The sequence below is a fragment of the Arachis stenosperma genome, chromosome 10 (genome assembly GCF_014773155.1).
Source record: "Arachis stenosperma cultivar V10309 chromosome 10, arast.V10309.gnm1.PFL2, whole genome shotgun sequence".
NCBI lineage: Eukaryota > Viridiplantae > Streptophyta > Magnoliopsida > Fabales > Fabaceae > Arachis > Arachis stenosperma.
In genome coordinates this window covers 130,622,267-130,640,236 of record NC_080386.1, presented here as the reverse complement: position 1 = coordinate 130,640,236, position 17,970 = coordinate 130,622,267, and the positions used below count along the sequence as shown (strand labels likewise).

General features: G+C 32.2%; 3 protein-coding genes across 4 annotated transcripts; 2 read left to right on the top strand and 1 right to left on the bottom strand.

Moving 5' to 3' along the window:
- Positions 1–767: 767 nt before the first annotated feature.
- On the top strand, positions 768–3,951 carry LOC130954085 (uncharacterized). Its single transcript, XM_057880819.1, has 5 exons — positions 768–1,069; positions 1,193–1,264; positions 2,514–2,680; positions 2,915–3,026; positions 3,517–3,951. Exons 1-5 carry the CDS (start codon positions 1,040–1,042, stop codon positions 3,733–3,735), a joined length of 600 nt encoding a protein of 199 aa, XP_057736802.1. The 5' UTR covers positions 768–1,039; the 3' UTR covers positions 3,736–3,951.
- Positions 3,952–4,082: 131 nt separating this feature from the next.
- On the bottom strand, positions 4,083–9,430 carry LOC130954084 (4-coumarate--CoA ligase-like 9). The gene is made up of 6 exons (XM_057880818.1): positions 8,269–9,430; positions 7,407–7,596; positions 6,057–6,199; positions 5,167–5,234; positions 4,788–4,890; positions 4,083–4,410 (listed from the first exon to the last, which is right to left on the bottom strand). Exons 1-6 carry the CDS (start codon positions 9,292–9,294, stop codon positions 4,285–4,287), a joined length of 1,656 nt encoding a protein of 551 aa, XP_057736801.1. The 5' UTR covers positions 9,295–9,430; the 3' UTR covers positions 4,083–4,284.
- Positions 9,431–11,675: 2,245 nt separating this feature from the next.
- Positions 11,676–17,446, top strand: LOC130955279 (ribulose-1,5 bisphosphate carboxylase/oxygenase large subunit N-methyltransferase, chloroplastic). 2 transcript variants are annotated; one of them, XM_057882111.1, is made up of 12 exons: positions 11,676–12,212; positions 12,312–12,387; positions 13,008–13,213; positions 13,336–13,422; positions 13,514–13,606; positions 14,853–15,007; positions 15,123–15,207; positions 15,292–15,378; positions 15,465–15,584; positions 16,414–16,515; positions 16,604–16,772; positions 17,059–17,446. In XM_057882111.1, the coding sequence occupies exons 1-11, from the start codon at positions 11,706–11,708 to the stop codon at positions 16,769–16,771; spliced, it is 1,686 nt and encodes a 561-aa protein (XP_057738094.1). In that variant the 5' UTR covers positions 11,676–11,705; the 3' UTR covers position 16,772; positions 17,059–17,446. The 2 variants fall into 2 exon arrangements, with proteins under 2 accessions (XP_057738094.1, XP_057738093.1); XM_057882110.1 differs by having other exon boundaries at positions 11,679–12,212; positions 17,079–17,444.
- Positions 17,447–17,970: the final 524 nt, after the last annotated feature.

Sequence of the window (17,970 nt, the reverse complement as noted above, 5' to 3'; positions counted from 1 at the left end):
CAAATTTTAACTGTCTATTAATTTATTATTTTTAAAATTAGTATAATTTATTACGATTTAAATAGTATTTATTTAATTTTTATTTATCAATTTAATTAATTTTATTCAAAAAAATATAAATTTAAAGTTATTTTTTAATTTTGGTCTAATTTAAAATTTATCTGAGATTATATTTGTACGTATTCAGGTATTGTGACTTTAATTCCTGTTTTGACCGTATTTCAGGTGTTATGATCCAAATCAGTTTTTAAACGCATCTCGGATATTCAATACCTATTTCTCAAAATACATTTTGGTACACCTTGGATATGCTAGATTTTCCCCGTGTAATGTCCTAAGTCTTATTATTCGAGATATGCTCATATTCATGTTGAATTCTAGTATCTAACATGTAATTCGTTATTTATTTAAGTAATTATTTCACAGTTTGTTTATATCAGTAAATTATATAATTATTTAATTTAAATAAAAGTGGAAATTTAGGTGCAATCGACTTCACGTGAAGTTGATAATTGAGAGTCGTTAGATGATTTAACTGATTTGACTAAATTTTCATCTAACAACTTTAAGCTGTTAACTTCACGTATAGTCGACTGCACTTGAGTTTTTACCTTAAATAAAAAATCCCAACATGATTATGATTGATATGTAAACAACAATATTAATTTTCTTTTATATATTATTTTTTGTAATTTTTTTATATTGAACCCGGTTCAAACCGGTTCGAAGCAGTTTAGAGGGGTTGGATATGCGGTTCCATTTTCAGAACCCCTTGTTTGAAACCCTAAGCCTCACCCTCTCACTCTCTCAGTCTCTGCCCGCCCTCCCTCGGCGTCGCTTCTCACCGTCACCGTCACGCCGTCTCGCCTCTCTCCACTTCTTTGCTTTCGTTCCACTTTCAAATCCTCACTCATTCTCTCAAACTGCGGCTACTCACTCAACTCACCATTTTCCTATCAGGTAGTGTTATTCTGTTCTCAAGTTAACTGAACCGGTGAAATTTTTGTGAGGAAGTTCGAAACAAGAAACCGAGGTCAAAATGAAGATGGTTAACGCTTTCAACATGAAGGTAATTCTGAAATCTCCTTTGGTTGTTTAAATCATTGTTGGCACGAAATGCATGCCAAGTGTTTGTGAAAATTCCACCCTATTTTGAATTCAGTATTGAATTTATTTGTTTAAATATTATCAGAGAGCAGCGGCTGGATTAAGGCGCATTAATCTTGATGGTCTCCGGTGGCGGGTTTTCGATGCCAAGGGACAGGTGAGTGTTCAGTTTCTCATATTTTCTGATTCTGTTGAAATCCTCATACAAACTGCGAGTATGATCGCATTATACATTGTGTTGTTGATTTTGGATTCTAATAATTAGCCAGAGCATTTTCTCGCTTTGTTTTTTGCTTAAAGGGTAGGTTGTGTTGTGTCGTTCCAAGATGAATATGATTGTTTTGCTTTGCGATGCTTGCTTGTTATTATTTGATATCACCGCATTTCAGCATTTGATCAATGAAATGTTTTGCAAACATTCAGTTTTTGGGTTGCATTTCCATATCTTGACTTGGATTTATACCTTATTGAAAGTTATCCAACAGAATAAGTCAATTCGATCTCATGAAAATCCCAAATGACAAATAAGATTGAATCTAAATATCTTTGCAATTTTGAAAATATTAATCGTAAACCCTATATATATAGTAAGCTAGCTTAAGGAATTTAGAAAAATAAATATAGTTTGTCTAAATTATTGTAATTGATTCCCTCATAAGATCATGACACATTAAAAGTTGAGAATTTCAAGGTAGTTTATTAGGTGAATTAGTTAAAAAGAAATGGCTAAAGTCACAGTGAAGGTTTTCTCGGGGTCTCACATCTTTGTACCTTTAACTAATCATAATTCATAGGTGTTAAACAATCAATATTCACCACTCCCCTGTACAAAAAGAGATAAAAGAAAAATATGAAACATTCTTTATGTTTGTCATGTGCTGGTACCTGTTCTTTAACCCCTCTTGTAAAAACGTATACTATAACTAGTAGAATTACTGAACTAGGCATGTGCAATACTTGTTATTCTGACAAATTTTGAAAAAACATATACTGGTACATGTTTTGTAGAACTAGCCTTGTACATATAAAGATTAACTAAACTTACTTTTTGTCTGTATAAAGATTAACTAAACTTACTTTTTGTCTGTATTCATAATCTATTTCATTGGCAGAGTTCACTCTCCAAATTGTTTTTTATCTGAAATTGTATATGGTGTTGAACGTTTCAATATTTGAGGTGCTAAAATAATCATTTTAAAATATTGTGTCAACTGTCAAGCTGAGTCTTTCAACTCTTGGAGTCTTGTTCAAGTATATAATATTTGTGTTGACTGCATGCCCATTAAATATTGGTGTCCAAGCTTTCTACATTTGGATTCTGTCCACTGATCAGTGATCAGCTATTGAATAATTTACTTATCTTAATTCATGAGATAATTTGACTAATGAATTTGTTCCTTGAGTAGATTCTTGGGAGGTTAGCATCTCAAATTGCTACTGTAGTTCAGGGAAAGGATAAGCCAACTTATACACCTAATCGTGATGATGGAGATATGTGCATTGTGCTTAATGCAAAGGATGTTTGTGTCACTGGGAGAAAACTTACAGACAAGGTCTATTACTGGCATACAGGGCAAGTGTTGTGCCTTAAGCACTTTAGTTTAAATATTGGTGAAATATCAATTATTTTAGACATCTTGTAAATCAAATGATTTTATTTTTATCTATATGCTTATCTTCTATGGTCCAACAACCGTTGTCCCCAATTATGTTTGCTTTTTAGCTATGGAGTTTCTTATGCCCCATAATATTCTTGCATAATTCACAATATTATGATGTAACTTAATACAGACATAATGGTGTATAGGTATGTGGGCCACCTCAAGGAAAGGACTTTCAAGGATCAGATGGCCAAAGATCCTACAGAAGTCATTCGCAAAGCTGTTTTGCGCATGTTGCCTAGAAACAAATTGCGTGATGTAAGTGCAACATTGACCCTTAATTTTGAAAATTTAAATCGTGAATATGGAATTTAATTACACTTGTACGGAGCCAGAGTTTGTACATGTTTACTTTGAATTTTGCTTAATATTAATAAGTTCGCCTAAGATCTCTTGTATTTCACTCTTCCCCTGGAATTCATTGATTACTCTACTCTCTGGTCTATTCCTGAACTCAAAAATCCATCTGTTTTAGTTTCCCGTTCTAGCACAGCCTTCTATTCCATCTGTTTTTGGTGTGTTTTGAACAAAAAGATTTTGGAATAGAATTGATTTGAATTGAAATGAATTATAGAAAAATCATCAGGTAATTCTCATACATGTTCAGAGATGAATGGCTTGTAAAAAATCATTTTCTTAGATAGCTCTGATTGTTAATTAATTTTTCTTTACATTTTGTTACACTTTGGTTCTGATGTATATGTATATACACAGACCTCTTTTTTTACATTATGATTAATTGGTGTAGGATAGGGATCGAAAGCTGAGGATCTTCCCCGGCAGTGAGCATCCGTTTGGTGATCGACCACTTGAACCTTATGTAATGCCTCCTAGAAGCGTACGAGAAATGCGGCCACGAGAAAGGCGTGCAATGGTTCGAGCACAGAAGAAGGCTGAACAGCAACAACAGAATACTGATGGAACCAAGAAAGGCAAAAAGAGAGAAGCTCCAGAGGAGAGTGCATAAGGACGTTAGTCAACTCTATGAAGATGATTCTGTTCTATGGTATTCTGAATCTCAAAAGGGCATGGTTAAAGAAACCTTCTTTGATTCACTAGTTATGATTTCTTGCAACTTTTTAGTGTGAATTTTTTAACTTATGAAATTAGAGTTGCTTCCAAATCGTGAGTATGAATAATAAACATCGTCATTTCTCTTACATGGGTATTGCTTTGTGGGAAATTGTATTACTTTTCTCATATGCTCAGTCCCCACCAATTTAGTCTGTTACATATATAGATAATTTTCTCAAGCATATATCAGACCATTTTGCTCAGTTTAGGGAATTAGCTATGTTCTTATCCGAGTCTGATCTGAAGAGCCATTTCCGGGCAAGTATGAGAAGTTGATTATTCTTTTGCTTTTCATTGTTAATGGCTAAATGATTAACCATTTATTGAGCTTAATAATTATACTATTATTCTTGCAAAATATGACATTTAAGTAGTAAAAAACTAAAAAACCTAGAATTACAACCCCACCCAAAGAAATAAAATAAAACGAACTGAAGTATATTTATAGCCTAGAGATATATCTTTCAAGAGCAATTTTATTTAAATCTTTCCTTAGAATTTTCCCCACTGCATTCTTTGGTATGGAGTCAACAAATGTTACACGTCTTATTTTCTTGTATGGTGCAACCTGCAACAAGGCAAAGCACCCAGAAATAAGATTTACAATTTCCATTTCAATATCAACACTAGCTAAATCTTATTCTATTAAGTGGGGTCGAGTATATGATCAATAGTTTAATACTATAAAATATATCATATAAATTTCATTTTAATATAATAAAAAAATTCCTAAGAAATAAACATTATAAATTAACCACCATGGTATTTTATATTTTAATTTTAATTATAAATATAAATATAATTTGATAGTAATAATTAGAAATTTGATTATATTGTTTATAAAATTTGATTATAAATATAAATACGTAGTCATTCTATATTATAATATCATAATATCTATCTTTTATGATCGGTTAATTGAATATGGAAAAATGGATAAAGTACCTGTTTAGCAACAAATTCAATTATTTCTGCTTCACCAAGGGAACTTTGGGGCTTTCTTACCACAAAGGCCATGGGGACTTGACCAGCTTCTTCATCAGGATATCTATGAATGAAAAACGATGTATAAATATTATTATTATGGTAAATCTGAACTACTAATCCTAATGCCCCTTACAATTACAGTCCTTTTTTCTAAATGCTTTGTGTTCATATACGAAAAAATGAAAACAGATTTATCTTGAATTACAGTAAGTAATAATCGATTAAAAATTATTGTTATACTGTTGAATTATTTAATGGAATCAACCATTATTCCATTAAATGAACTTTAAAAATAAGTGTTGTTTTAAGAGTTTAGATTTCATCGTAGTAATCTTACGGAATAACTGCCGCATCGCTTATCTCAGGGTGCGAATGGAGCACTTGTTCTAATTCTGCAGGGGCCACCTGCAATGTACAATCAAGTATCACAAATTAATCATGACAGTGTAAAGGTCCTTCAGATTTGTAACTAAGATTTATTATTAAAATATTCACTTCGTTTTAAAATAATGATCTGATCGAAACTAAAAAACACATACTAACAAAAGTAATAAATAAATATTGGTAATGCTTAGAATTGAATGAATAGATAAATTATTCTTAAATAAATGAACATATGTAATAAATTTTTGTTTCATTATTATCAAAATTAAATTAACGGTATATTGGTATTATTTAAAAATTAGTTTATATCATCTTGATATTAAAAGTGGATGATGATTTTGATAAGACCTCAATTTTGTATTTCTTTGCAATTTTCAAATACTTTTGTGTGTGAATACTGAATAGTGCAATAACTGAATAACATTGAATTAAATAGGCTATTATACCATTTTGAAAGTAAATGTGCTTAATTAACCCCAAAAATTAGTTTAAGATGTGAAAAATATCTCACACATATAAATTATTTAAAAATTATATCTCTTAAAAGATGCAATACTTGCAATACTTGTAATACACCCTATCACATTTAGAAATAAGTAATAACCACCCAATTCTTAAGACATAAGAGATAAATTAGAATAATTAAACACACACATATATATCATAATTTATTCATCTTCCAATAGTAGTTAGAAAATAAACACTATAATTTATTTACAGGACGAACATTATGATCGGTAATGTTTCACTACTATGCACTAGTCATATTAATTTAACAGTAGTGGCAAAGTGATATTATTTTAAGGGAAAAACTTTTGGAAGCAAGAAAGGGAAATAGTTTACCTGGTAGCCTTTATATTTGATCAACTCTTTCAACCTGTCAACGACATAGAGGAAACCCTCTTCATCGAAATAGCAGAGGTCCCCAGTCCTTAACCAGCCATCCACCAAGCTTGCTAAAGTTGCTTCTGCGTCACCAACATAACCTGCTCCCAATAAAATAAAATAAAATAAGAAAAATGTTTTGGACTGTTTCTCTAAATCCAATACTAAAACTCAAGTTCAAAAATATATAGTTTCATGAATCAGTTTGATGGTTATAAGATATTTTAGATTTCAAAGACGACCCTACATCTTGAAAGCATTGAAGGGAGAATAATAATAGCTCAAATTAATGAGTTTGATTGTTATATTATAATTATCATTTTCTTAAAAAAATGTTACAATATTGATTAAATATGTATCTAAAGAAATAAGACTCGTGGTATTATTAAAAAAAATGATGAAGTCAAGAAAAGAAAAATTCATTCTCTTAAATAAATCAACTAAATTTTAAAAAACAACGGATAATTCCAATCCAAATCGCATAGAGAGATGGACTCATATTTTCATAATAATTTATGAGTAATGCTACATATTCAAATCTTTTTGTTAATTAAGTTCAATCAAGTTAAATAATAAGACTTGGAATAATGCTACCTAGTCATAACTAATTTTGTTATATTAAACTAACTTGATTATTTTAAATATGTATACTCAGATGTGATCTATAACTTAATGTGCTGACTAACTTACGATATTAAAAATTTGGATAAAAAGATCATGACAATTTTGTGTTTTCAACTTATTTTTATAATTTTATTTAAATAAATTCTCAATTTAGAACAACTAAAATACTTCTTTATCAGAAAAGAAAAGAAAAGAAAAAGTAACTTATAAAAGAATCTAATTGTAATAATTTAACCAAATTGAGCTCAATTGTTAAATATCAAGAAATAATATAACACACCATTTTGTACATATTGTAGTAATTTCTCCTTTTATAAACTTCTTTGTTCACATTTTAGCTAAACTATTATATATGTAATAAATAATAGATAAATAATTAGTTAAATAAATATAATATTTTAGCTTTTCTAAACGCTCCAACAGAAGAAACATGTTAGTACGAGACAAAATGCATACTATACTTGTGGCATAGGTTTTCAACACATACACAATTCAAGAATGCTTTCAGTCTTCTTTCCATTATTCTCCTATACTAGATTCGCACATGTTTCCCGTAGGGGAACAATTTTTTTTTGGGTACAGAATAGCTACACTAAATATTAATAAAATATTTAGCTAATAAGTATCACTTTAAAATTTTTATCCTATAATAGTTGTTAGGTAGAAGTATTATTAATGGAATACCTTTCATAATTGAAGGTCCTCTGAGCCAAAGTTCCCCTTGATCACCAGGAAACATGGGCTCCCCTGTGTCTGGATTTACAATTTTAGCCTCAACACCTGACACCAGCTTACCTGTTGTCCTTGATCGGCTTGCCTCCTCCGGATTCGTTGTTCGGGCAACCCCTGCCGTTGACTCCGTTAGACCGTATCCCTGCAATATTTCCTTCTTCGATATAAGATGAACTATTCTAACTTCTAAGTAAGGAAGTACGTGTTACTGTTTTCCTATTCATTTTTCATTTTTAAGTTATTCTTGCCAGTTGCCGCGACAAAGAAGATTTACAATATAACTTCAAATTTAAAATGGATTTAAAGATTCTGGCTAGTGGGAGGAGAGAGAGACAGAGAATACCAATGCGAATCTTGAGGGAAAGTACAAATTAGGCAACCTTTTAATTTTATAAAAACTTTTATAGCAGCTAATAATAAAGACATGAAATATTTTGGTATTTCTAAACTTTTTAGTGCAATATCCCTGTTTAAGTGTTGGAAAACTATAGGTAAATAATAAAAATATTAAATAATGTAAATAATAAATATATTAAATGTTTATTTTATTAGTATACGAATGATTATTTTAATATTAAAATTTAAAAAATTAATTTAGAGATGTAATGTATTTTAATTTGATTGGTGATTGTTCATATTATTTAACAAAATTATTGTCCCTAGCATTTTCCTTTTTAAGTGTTGATGGTTTATAGTTTCATGACTATATATGTAGTATGTACACACAAAAAAAAGGGAAGAAAAAACAAAATTCCTAACAGGTTAAATATATATAAAAAAAAAAGAGTAAGAAACACTTTAAGAACTCCCTAACCTGCAAGATTAACACTTTGGGAAACTTTGTTTTGAACGCCGCGGCGGTATCCTTTCCGAGAGGAGCCCCGCCGCAAGAGACGCATTCCAACGACCTTAAATCATAAGCCGCCGTCAGGTCGTCTTTCATCATCGCTACCATTATTGACGGCACCGCCGCCATGTGCGTAACTCGAAACCTCTCTATCGCCTCCATCATCCTCCTCAACCCGAATCTCTCCATTAACACCACCGTTTCCAACAGAACCACCGCCCTCAGCGAGAGCGTGAACCCGAACACGTGGAAAAACGGCACCGTATATAGGAACACCGCGGGCTTCTCCCTCTGCGCCCGAACGACGTCGTATACCCCTGCCATTGCAATCAGGTTCCGGTGAGTCAGCATCACTCCCTTCACATTCCCTGTGGTTCCTGAAGAGTAAAGAATAGCTGCCACGTCAGACTGACTCACCTCCACTTGTTCGAGTTTGGCGCCGGGTCGACTCGCTGTCATGAGCGATTCGAACTCGGGCGAGTCGATGAGGACGGTTCCGTGACGGAACTCATTGGGAAGGTTGTTAGCCGCTGATGACGTGGCGAATGCGATGGTAGGTTTGCTAAGGCGGATGATGCGCGTGAGATCAGAGCGCGTGGCAAGTGGATTTACCGGCGAAACAACGACGCCGAGGGAGAGGAGCGCGAAGTGGAGGATAGGAACGTGGAGGAGATTCGGAGAGAGGACCAGAGCGGTGTCATTTTTGGAGAGTGCGAAGAGGGATGTAAGGTTGGCAGCTAGGGTTTCCGAACGGCGGATGAAATCGGCGTACGAGAGGTGGCGGCCGGTGTCAGAGTCGATGAGAGCGGTGACGGAGTCGGACCAGGGTGAGTTGCGACGGAGAGAGAGAACGTATGATGGTGCAGAGACGGTGGCATGTGGAGGAGGGAGGCGGAGAGGGGGTTTTAGGCTGTGGAATGTTCTGGTAGCGCGGTTGAAACCGTTGCTTGGGTCAATTAAGACGTTGTTGGAGGTAGCTGTTTTTTGTTCCATGTGTGTGCGTGAATGCTTGGATTTGGAGCCGAGTTAATACATCATTTTTGGTTAGGTCTAGAATCTCTTGAATAAGTGGCAGATGGTTACGTGCATCCAATCAAATAGTGATTAGTGAGATGATTGTCACCATGCGATGGTCGTCCATTTAGAATGTGTGGTTGTAGCGGCGAAAAATGCTAGCACTACAGTTAATGAATTATAGAGGAGATAATAAGAATTAGAGAAGAAGATCTAAATAATTGATTGTATGTGAATTGTGATGCTACTATTGAAGTTGAAAGGATATACAAAATGTTTAATTATATTGAAGATGAACGAATGATCAAACCAACAATGGTATATAGAACTTGGATGATTTATTTTTTGGCCGCAATTAACCAATAATATTAAAGGATCAAAGCTCAAAACCAAGTAAAATTTATTATTTTTAATTATTAATCTAATTTCTTTAATCTAATAATCTAATCATATATTTTTAATTTATATTTTTAAATATTATTAATAAACAATAATAAATTTTACTAACTTTCTAATAAAAATATTAGCTAAAAATATAGTGTTAGACTATTGAATTAAAGATGTTAGATTGTTTATTAAAAATAATACTAACTAATTAATATCAATTAAATTACTGACCTTCAAACTTTTCTCTTATTAAAATTATAATTTTTTTACTTTAAGTGAATGAAAAAAAAAAAAAACTCTTAATAAATTAAGATTCACCTATTTTTTTTTTAACAATCGCACTACATGTATATTCTTTATGATAATTACCGATTAAATCAATATTCTCTTAATAATAAAAATACGTTCTTTTTATTTTGTTAATGAAAAAAAATTTAAACATACAATTAATTAGTAACAAATATATTTTCATATAAATATAAAAAATATTTAGTGTATGAATAATATTTTTTTTCTCTCTCCTAATATAATAATGTATAATAATATAGTCCCAATAGTATAATAATATAGTCCCTATTTATACTATTTCTTTTCTCACTAATATTTAATATTACTTATTATTTATTTATATTTAATAGTTAATTATTTTTTAATTTTCATATTATATGTTTGTAACAAAAAAGCTAGAATTAACTGGAAAATAAAAAATAAATAATTAGGCTCAGCTCATACTAAATTGAGTTTAATTATCTCTAACGTTTTAAATAAAATATAATTATCTTAAATTTACTAAAATTAATATTAAATTAATTAAAAATATATTTTTTAAAAATTGGTGATGTTACTAATTTAGTCTCTTTTTTAAAATAATAAAAAAGTAATAATCAGACAATTTTATTAAAAAATTATAATCTTTTTAAAGTTACAAATTAATTTTAGAGTAAATTATCATTTTTATCCCCAATATTTGGGATAAGTCCTATTTGTGTTCCTAACGTTTAAATCGTCCTATTTGTATTCCTAACGTTTATAAAAGTGATTCAATGTTATCCAACTATCAATTGTACTAACAAATTAGATTATATTTTTTAATTATTCTCACTCGAATGTATTCATTCTCAATTAGGTCTCACTTGAATGTGTTCGATTTTAATATTAGACCCACTATTTGTGTTTAGATTCAATTATATCCCTAGAAAAGTAAATTATATAAATGTTGTAGGAATTAGTTTCAACTTTTGAGGAGCTATTTTTTGAAGTGGATCATCCATTCTATTCTAGACATTTGTATTCTAACTTCAAGAAGAGATTGATTTTTAAAACTCAAACTAAAGCGTTCATGATGTGTAATTGACGGTAGGATAACATTGAATCACTTTTACAAACGTTAGAGATACAAACAGGACGATTTAAACGTTAGGGATACAAATAGGATTTACCCCAAACGTTGAGGACAAAAACGATACTTTACTCTTAATTTTATTATTTTGAGAATTATTTTATCAACTACAAATATATAGAGTATTAATTTTACTATAAATTTTATATTTTAAAGTTACAAACTAATTTTACTATAAATTTATATTTTAATATATATTTTATAATAATTTTTTATGTATATAACATAATAAATTTAATTTTAATATATTAATAATATAATTATATTTATTATTTTTAATATAATATTATGTTATTAAATATACATATAAAATTATTTTATTATTAATGACCGTACATCAAAATTAAAATCCGTAACAAGATTGTGTAATAATAAAATGATCAATGAGGAATAAAATTTGCTTGAATTCACTAATGACAGTAATGAGCATGGAAATTTGTGGTTTGTGCACCCAAACTATTTAAGTGTAGAACTAGAAGATTTTCACAGCGGAGTTTTTTGTTTCCCTCCAATCCAATCCTCAGAAAACGCCATATTCCTGTCTTTTCTGGCTCTATTTCTCTTATCTTTCTGTTCACCCAAAACCATCATGTATATATAGTGCATGCTAAAATCCAAAATCTCGCACCAAAATATCTCACACCAACACACACACTTCTCCTTCTACTTACTCAGAAACTCGGAGAAAAAAAAAAAGCATCTTCTTCATCGAACTCAAAATTCCCAATTCCTAAACCCTAACTTCATGGAAGTTTCGCGCCTCACACTTCCAATTTCAGACAAAAGCTTCTTTTCCCCTTCAATTCGCCATTCCTCTGCTAATCCTCTCCCTGCATTGCCCACATTATTCGCCGTATCAGTCAGCAAGAGCCGCCTCCGTTCCCTCCGCCGGAAATGTTACTGCTCTGCCTCCAGCCGCGACACCTTGCTCGCCGGTGGCGGCGAGGCCGCCGTCGTCTCCGCCGGAAAGAAGGAGGAGGAGCAAGGCGACTTGAAATCCTGGATGCACAAGCATGGCCTCCCTCCTTGCAAAGTTGTTCTGAATGAAAGATCTTGGCACCATGATACACACAAACCGATACATTACGTAGCTGCTAGTGAAGATCTTCAGGTTCATTCATAATTCAAAATCATTCATATTTTCTATTCACCAAAGTAGTGTTTACTCTTTTTTTCCCCTTTATTTAAATTTATTATTATTTAATTGCAGGCTGGTGATGTTGCATTCTCTGTTCCAAATTCGTTGGTGGTCACGCTGGAAAGGGTCTTAGGAAACGAGACTATTGGTAGTTGTTAAATTCTTTTTATCTGTTATGTCCAGTACCTCTTTCCAAGATTATAGATTGCGATTTTTTTGGTGTTTAAGAAATTAAAATTGAAGTTATTTGGAAAACATAAAGAAGCATTTGTAATATTTTCTGTTTTAAGAATTTTGGAGGACTTAATGGTTATTATCTTTTTTAACTAAACAAATAAGAGAAGATACTCATGGGTGGTTTTTTTGCGTTTTATGAAGTTTGATTGATATGGTTTCAGTTCTTGAGATTCAGGTGACATAGTGGTTTTAAAAATATTTTATATTTTAAGGGGATTTCACGACGTTGATTTGCTATAGTAGTTTAGGTGATGCATATGTTGATAGGTCATTTTTTGTTTGCTCTTAGCTAGTGCCAGACATTACTACATGGAAGAGATTTTTCTCCTTGGAGTCAACATTATTAGGCAAATACCTGACAAAAATTACTTCCTTGGATAATGGGAAGAAGAGAGGCTTTTGTTCGTTTTTAAAATGAATAAATGTATGTGGCATTGTGTTGTTCATCTATGGTAAAATATTAACAGATTGGAGGCGTATCAAAACATTTCAATATTTATATTTGTATCTCATTCTTTATTGTTATTCCAGCTGAGCTATTGACCACAAACAAATTGTCCGAATTGGCATGCTTGGCATTGTATCTGATGTATGAGAAAAAACAAGGAAAGAAGTCTTTCTGGTATCCATACATTAGGGAGCTTGATCGTCAACGAGGCAGGGGCCAGATGGCAGTAGAATCACCTCTACTGTGGTCAGATTCTGAGCTAGCTTACCTTACTGGAAGTCCCACAAAGGTTTTCCGTCTTCCCAATCCTCATTAAAGATGAACACCACATTTAACTACAAAGGTCTAGTGGTTGAAATTTCTAAAATTTTCAAATATACCCAAACTAAAATTCTGGTAAGTGTGCTTTAGGTTGAAGTTCTACAAAGGGCTGAAGGAATAAAAAGAGAGTATAATGAACTTGACACAGTCTGGTTTATGGCTGGTTCTCTTTTTCAGGTAACTAAACATGCACTACAATAAAAAGTATAATAGTCAAATACTCGATTATATTATGAGACTTGGTGCTTACGTTATATGTATTTTGCAGCAATATCCATATGACATTCCTACTGAGGCATTTTCCTATGAGATTTTTAAACAAGCCTTTGTTGCAGTTCAGTCATGTGTGGTTCATTTGCAGGTAAAGTTCCCTTCTTATCTGATATTACACATTAGATACACAAACAATCTGGACTGATAGTGTTGACTAATCTATTAAGCTTGAGTGTATATATTTCGCCACTTAAATTGAAGAAATATATTCCAAGTGGTTTCACTTGGTTGGTAACCTGTTACAATGATGTGTGTGTGTGTATGTGTATGTGTATATATATACGTGTGTGTGTGCTGCCAAATCTGTTTAATAAGATTCTGATTACATATGATCATATGTTAAGGACTTGGGTATTATGGGGTGCCAAAGTCTCATATCGAGTAGGATGGGATGCTTGATGTTGTAGATAAGGGGGTGGTTTTTCCCTTTTAATAATTAGCTTTTAAGGTGTTGTTTCTCACTTTCGTTGGGTACTTAACAATGATCTTAGAGTCAGGTTGTCGGCGGCACAGAAAGGGCCACCTGTAGGTTGGATTAAGGTGAATATTGAATACTAATAGCCGATAGCTGAGTGGCCACTGCTGGGTCAGTGTCAATAGAGTTAAGTCGCTGCGGACGTTGGCTCTCTAGGGCCAGTGTATTGTGTTATAGGGACTTGGGTATTATGGGGTACCCAACGTCCCATACTAAGTAGTATGGGATGCTTGATGTTGCATTTAAGGAGAGTGGTTCTTCCTCCTTAATAGCTACCTTTTAAGGTGTGGTTTCCCACTTTCTTAGCTACTTAACATTGTACTTCTGTATGCCAAAAGATTTAGGCAAGTAATTGAAGAAGCACCATTTAACATTCAAATGGTAGCACAGGAAACAATTTATGTTGATGTGGTAAAAACCATATACAACAGTGGTGATGAGTCTCTTCTTTCTGAAGATACTACTGTATGTAGAGGCTAACAAAAATTGCACAGCTTATTTTCAAGACACTAGATGGTTGGACATGGTGCCCCATTACTCTCTACATGCTTTATTGAATATTAGTAATCCAGTTATTTCTTATTTTTTCCATGATGCACTAGTTTCCATGTAATGTATGGATAGTTGTTTACATTATTCCTTGATTGAGCTTTAAGATCTCATGCTAGACTTCTCATTGAATAGTTAACTCTTCTGTTTCTGGAATTTGAAAATTGAAGTGTTTGCTGGGATAACAGTGCCCTTTTCCTATTTGGACTACAGATGCAGTTAGCCTAGCAATATGTTTTTGATTTGTTTTATTTGCATTTTTTCCCCTTTTAAAAAGAATGAAAATTGATTGTTTTTCTTACTGGATCAGAAAGTGAGTTTAGCTCGTAGATTTGCTTTAGTTCCCCTGGGACCTCCTTTACTGGCATACAGAAGTAATTGCAAGGCAATGTTAACTGCTGTTGATGGTGCTGTGGAGCTAGTCGTTGATCGCCCATATAAGGCCGGGGATCCAATTGTTGTCTGGTATAATTATTTGACAGTAACTGGGAATATTTTCTCTTCCAAAACCTTCGGGCTACTTTGTATTGATTTTGTCATCAGTTGCTTTGTTATAAGATTTGAAAGTGGCCATTTTCAGGTGTGGGCCACAGCCTAACTCAAAGTTACTTCTAAATTATGGTTTCATTGATGAAGATAATTCATATGATCGCCTAGTAGTTGAGGTATGAGGTGTACATTTACTCTTTATTGCATTCAGTATTTCACAATTCTGTTGTTTGTTGACCTTGCTGATATATATGTCCCAGGCAGCTTTGAATACCGAAGATCCACAGTACCAAGATAAAAGAATGGTTGCACAAAGAAACGGAAAACTATCGATTCAAGTTTTTCATGTATTAATACTGAACCCTTATAGTAATACTAACAAAGGTTATTCAATGTTCTTCATATCAATTCCTTAGTTCTAAGCTTGATGCAGGTGTACACAGGGAAGGAACGAGAAGCTGTCTTAGATATGCTTCCTTATCTGCGGCTCGGATATGTTTCAGATCCTTCTGAGATGCAATCTGTCATTTCCTCTCAAGGTCCAGTTTGTCCTGTAAGTTTTTCACATGTTATGTTTTTCTTAGATGAGTTTGTGGAATGTTAAGAAAACCCATAATCCGGACAGAGTGGTATACATATAGAATAAAGAGAGAGAGAGAGAGCCAGAGCTATGTTAATAGTTATGTTTTTACACAACTAAAATAAATGTATATAACATATTCAATTGAATAGTTTGATTAAATATAATAGCCCTTATTGATTATGCTATTTTATTCAAAAAAATAAAATATAAAATCATATAAGTAAATCTAAGATAAAAATAACTAAAATAAATTTGGGTTTTGTCTAGAGCACTCATTAAAAAAAATGTTTCTATTTTTGTTTACATTAAATGCATTAACTCTTGTTTTTGAAGACATTTGTTAGCAAAACAACCCCATGAAGTTAATTACTACAACACAAACACTTGAATGAGTAAGTTAAGAGGAAAATGGTTGAAGTTATTCCTTTCTAGTGAATGCTTAGAACAGGGATTAAACAAAGTTAAAATAATTTTTTTAAAGAGTCAAGGATGAATTTGGTAAAAAACATGGAAATTTCTTTTTAATTTAGTAAACATATACATATATGTGTAGACTTAATAAAATTTTTAAAGGGAACACAGCCACTGTTCGTCTCCGCTAAACCAGCTTTTGCCAGCAATTGAACTTTGTCCTGGACTGTAAATCAAGTTCTTGTGATGTCCTTTCCACTTGTCTATTACTTATTTTTCTTGCTCATTATGTACTGTGCTAAAATAAATTCCATATCCTTCAATTTTTGTATAATAATTGCAGAATAAATCTCCACTGTAAAAAGTTGGCTTCAATTGTGAATTGTAGGTGAGCCCATGTATGGAACGGGCAGTGTTGGAGCAGCTTGCTGATTATTTCATGACTCGGCTGGCAGGCTATCCTACTACTTTGGATGAAGATGAGTCTATGGTATTTTTATTTTACCCCAAAATAGAAGATGACTTCATCAAAATCAAGTATTTATGATCTTTTTATTGATATTCTATATTTACACCAGTTGACGGATGACAATTTGAATCCAAAGAAGCGAGTTGCTACTCAGCTTGTTAGATTAGAAAAAAGAATGCTCCATGCGTGTTTGCAAGCAACCAATGATTTCATAGACCAGCTACCAGACCTCAGTGTATCTCCTTGCCCTGCTCCCTATGCCCCTCTATTGAAATGAGGTCTCTCTCTCTCTCTCTCTCTCTCTCTCTCTCTCTCAACATAATGTCTTTATTGTATAAAACAATTTTTTACATCTGCAGTAAGTCACCATTTTGAGAGCAAAGTTATATGTAGTTGTCTGTCATAAGTATTGTTCCTCTTTCTTTCTTTTATTTATTTATTTTTGCTTTACTGCTTCAGTAAATGCTTGTGCATATGATGTGTATGGGTTCTATTTATAATAGCAGTGATAATTCAGATACTTGTAACTGAAAGAAAAGACAGTGATTTAAAATATCATGACAGGTCTAATATGTGCATTACAGCGTTATCTATTCAAATCATGGCTCGTGAGGTGCTGATACGCTTTCGTGATTGGTGAGCCTAGAATTGATCATAAGACTACCAAATTAGAAGGGGTGCTCTTGAGCTCTTTGCATTTCCTCCTGAAGATCAAAACTAAGTATTTCTCTTTGGCCCATGAGTTGTGTTGCTGAATTACATGAGGGTTAGAGCATCCATGCTTTTTGTTTTCTGTTACAATCTTTGTAGGTTTTCTCTTTGACAATTTGAATGATAGTTAAGCCATATTTGTAAATGAAAACATGAATTACAAATTCCAATATCAATTCTGTATATATTGTTATAATCTCTGCATTATAATTTCATTTATTGTTTAGGGAAAATTATAACACTTACCCTCTCCTAGTTACATGAACATTTATAGTAAATATAAAATCATTTGTACGCTTATCCATCATCATCAATCATTTCCCAATTCACCATTCTTTATCTGACCATTCAACAATCCCCTCTGGACTTCTGTACACTCCACCCATACTGAAGTAGAAACATAAATTGGGTTAATAGTTAAAATGATTTTTTAAAGATTACATGTGCATCGGTTTGGTTTTCAAAATGTCATATACTTTAAATTGCTCTTTAAAATATATAAGTCAGATTGATATATAAAAGCAATATATATATATATATATATATATATCAATCCCGTTATTTATTAAAAGCAATATTTATTAGTTGCTGTTAGTAATGTGTTATTTTTAAAATATGTTGAAGTCCTGCTTTAAATGAAAACAGTATACGGTTTAACTAATTCAACAAATTTTACATTATAAATAATTTGTAGAATAAATTATTTTAAGAAATATATGAATTTCCGTTATTTTATATTTTAAAAACGTCTCATAGTTGGAACCA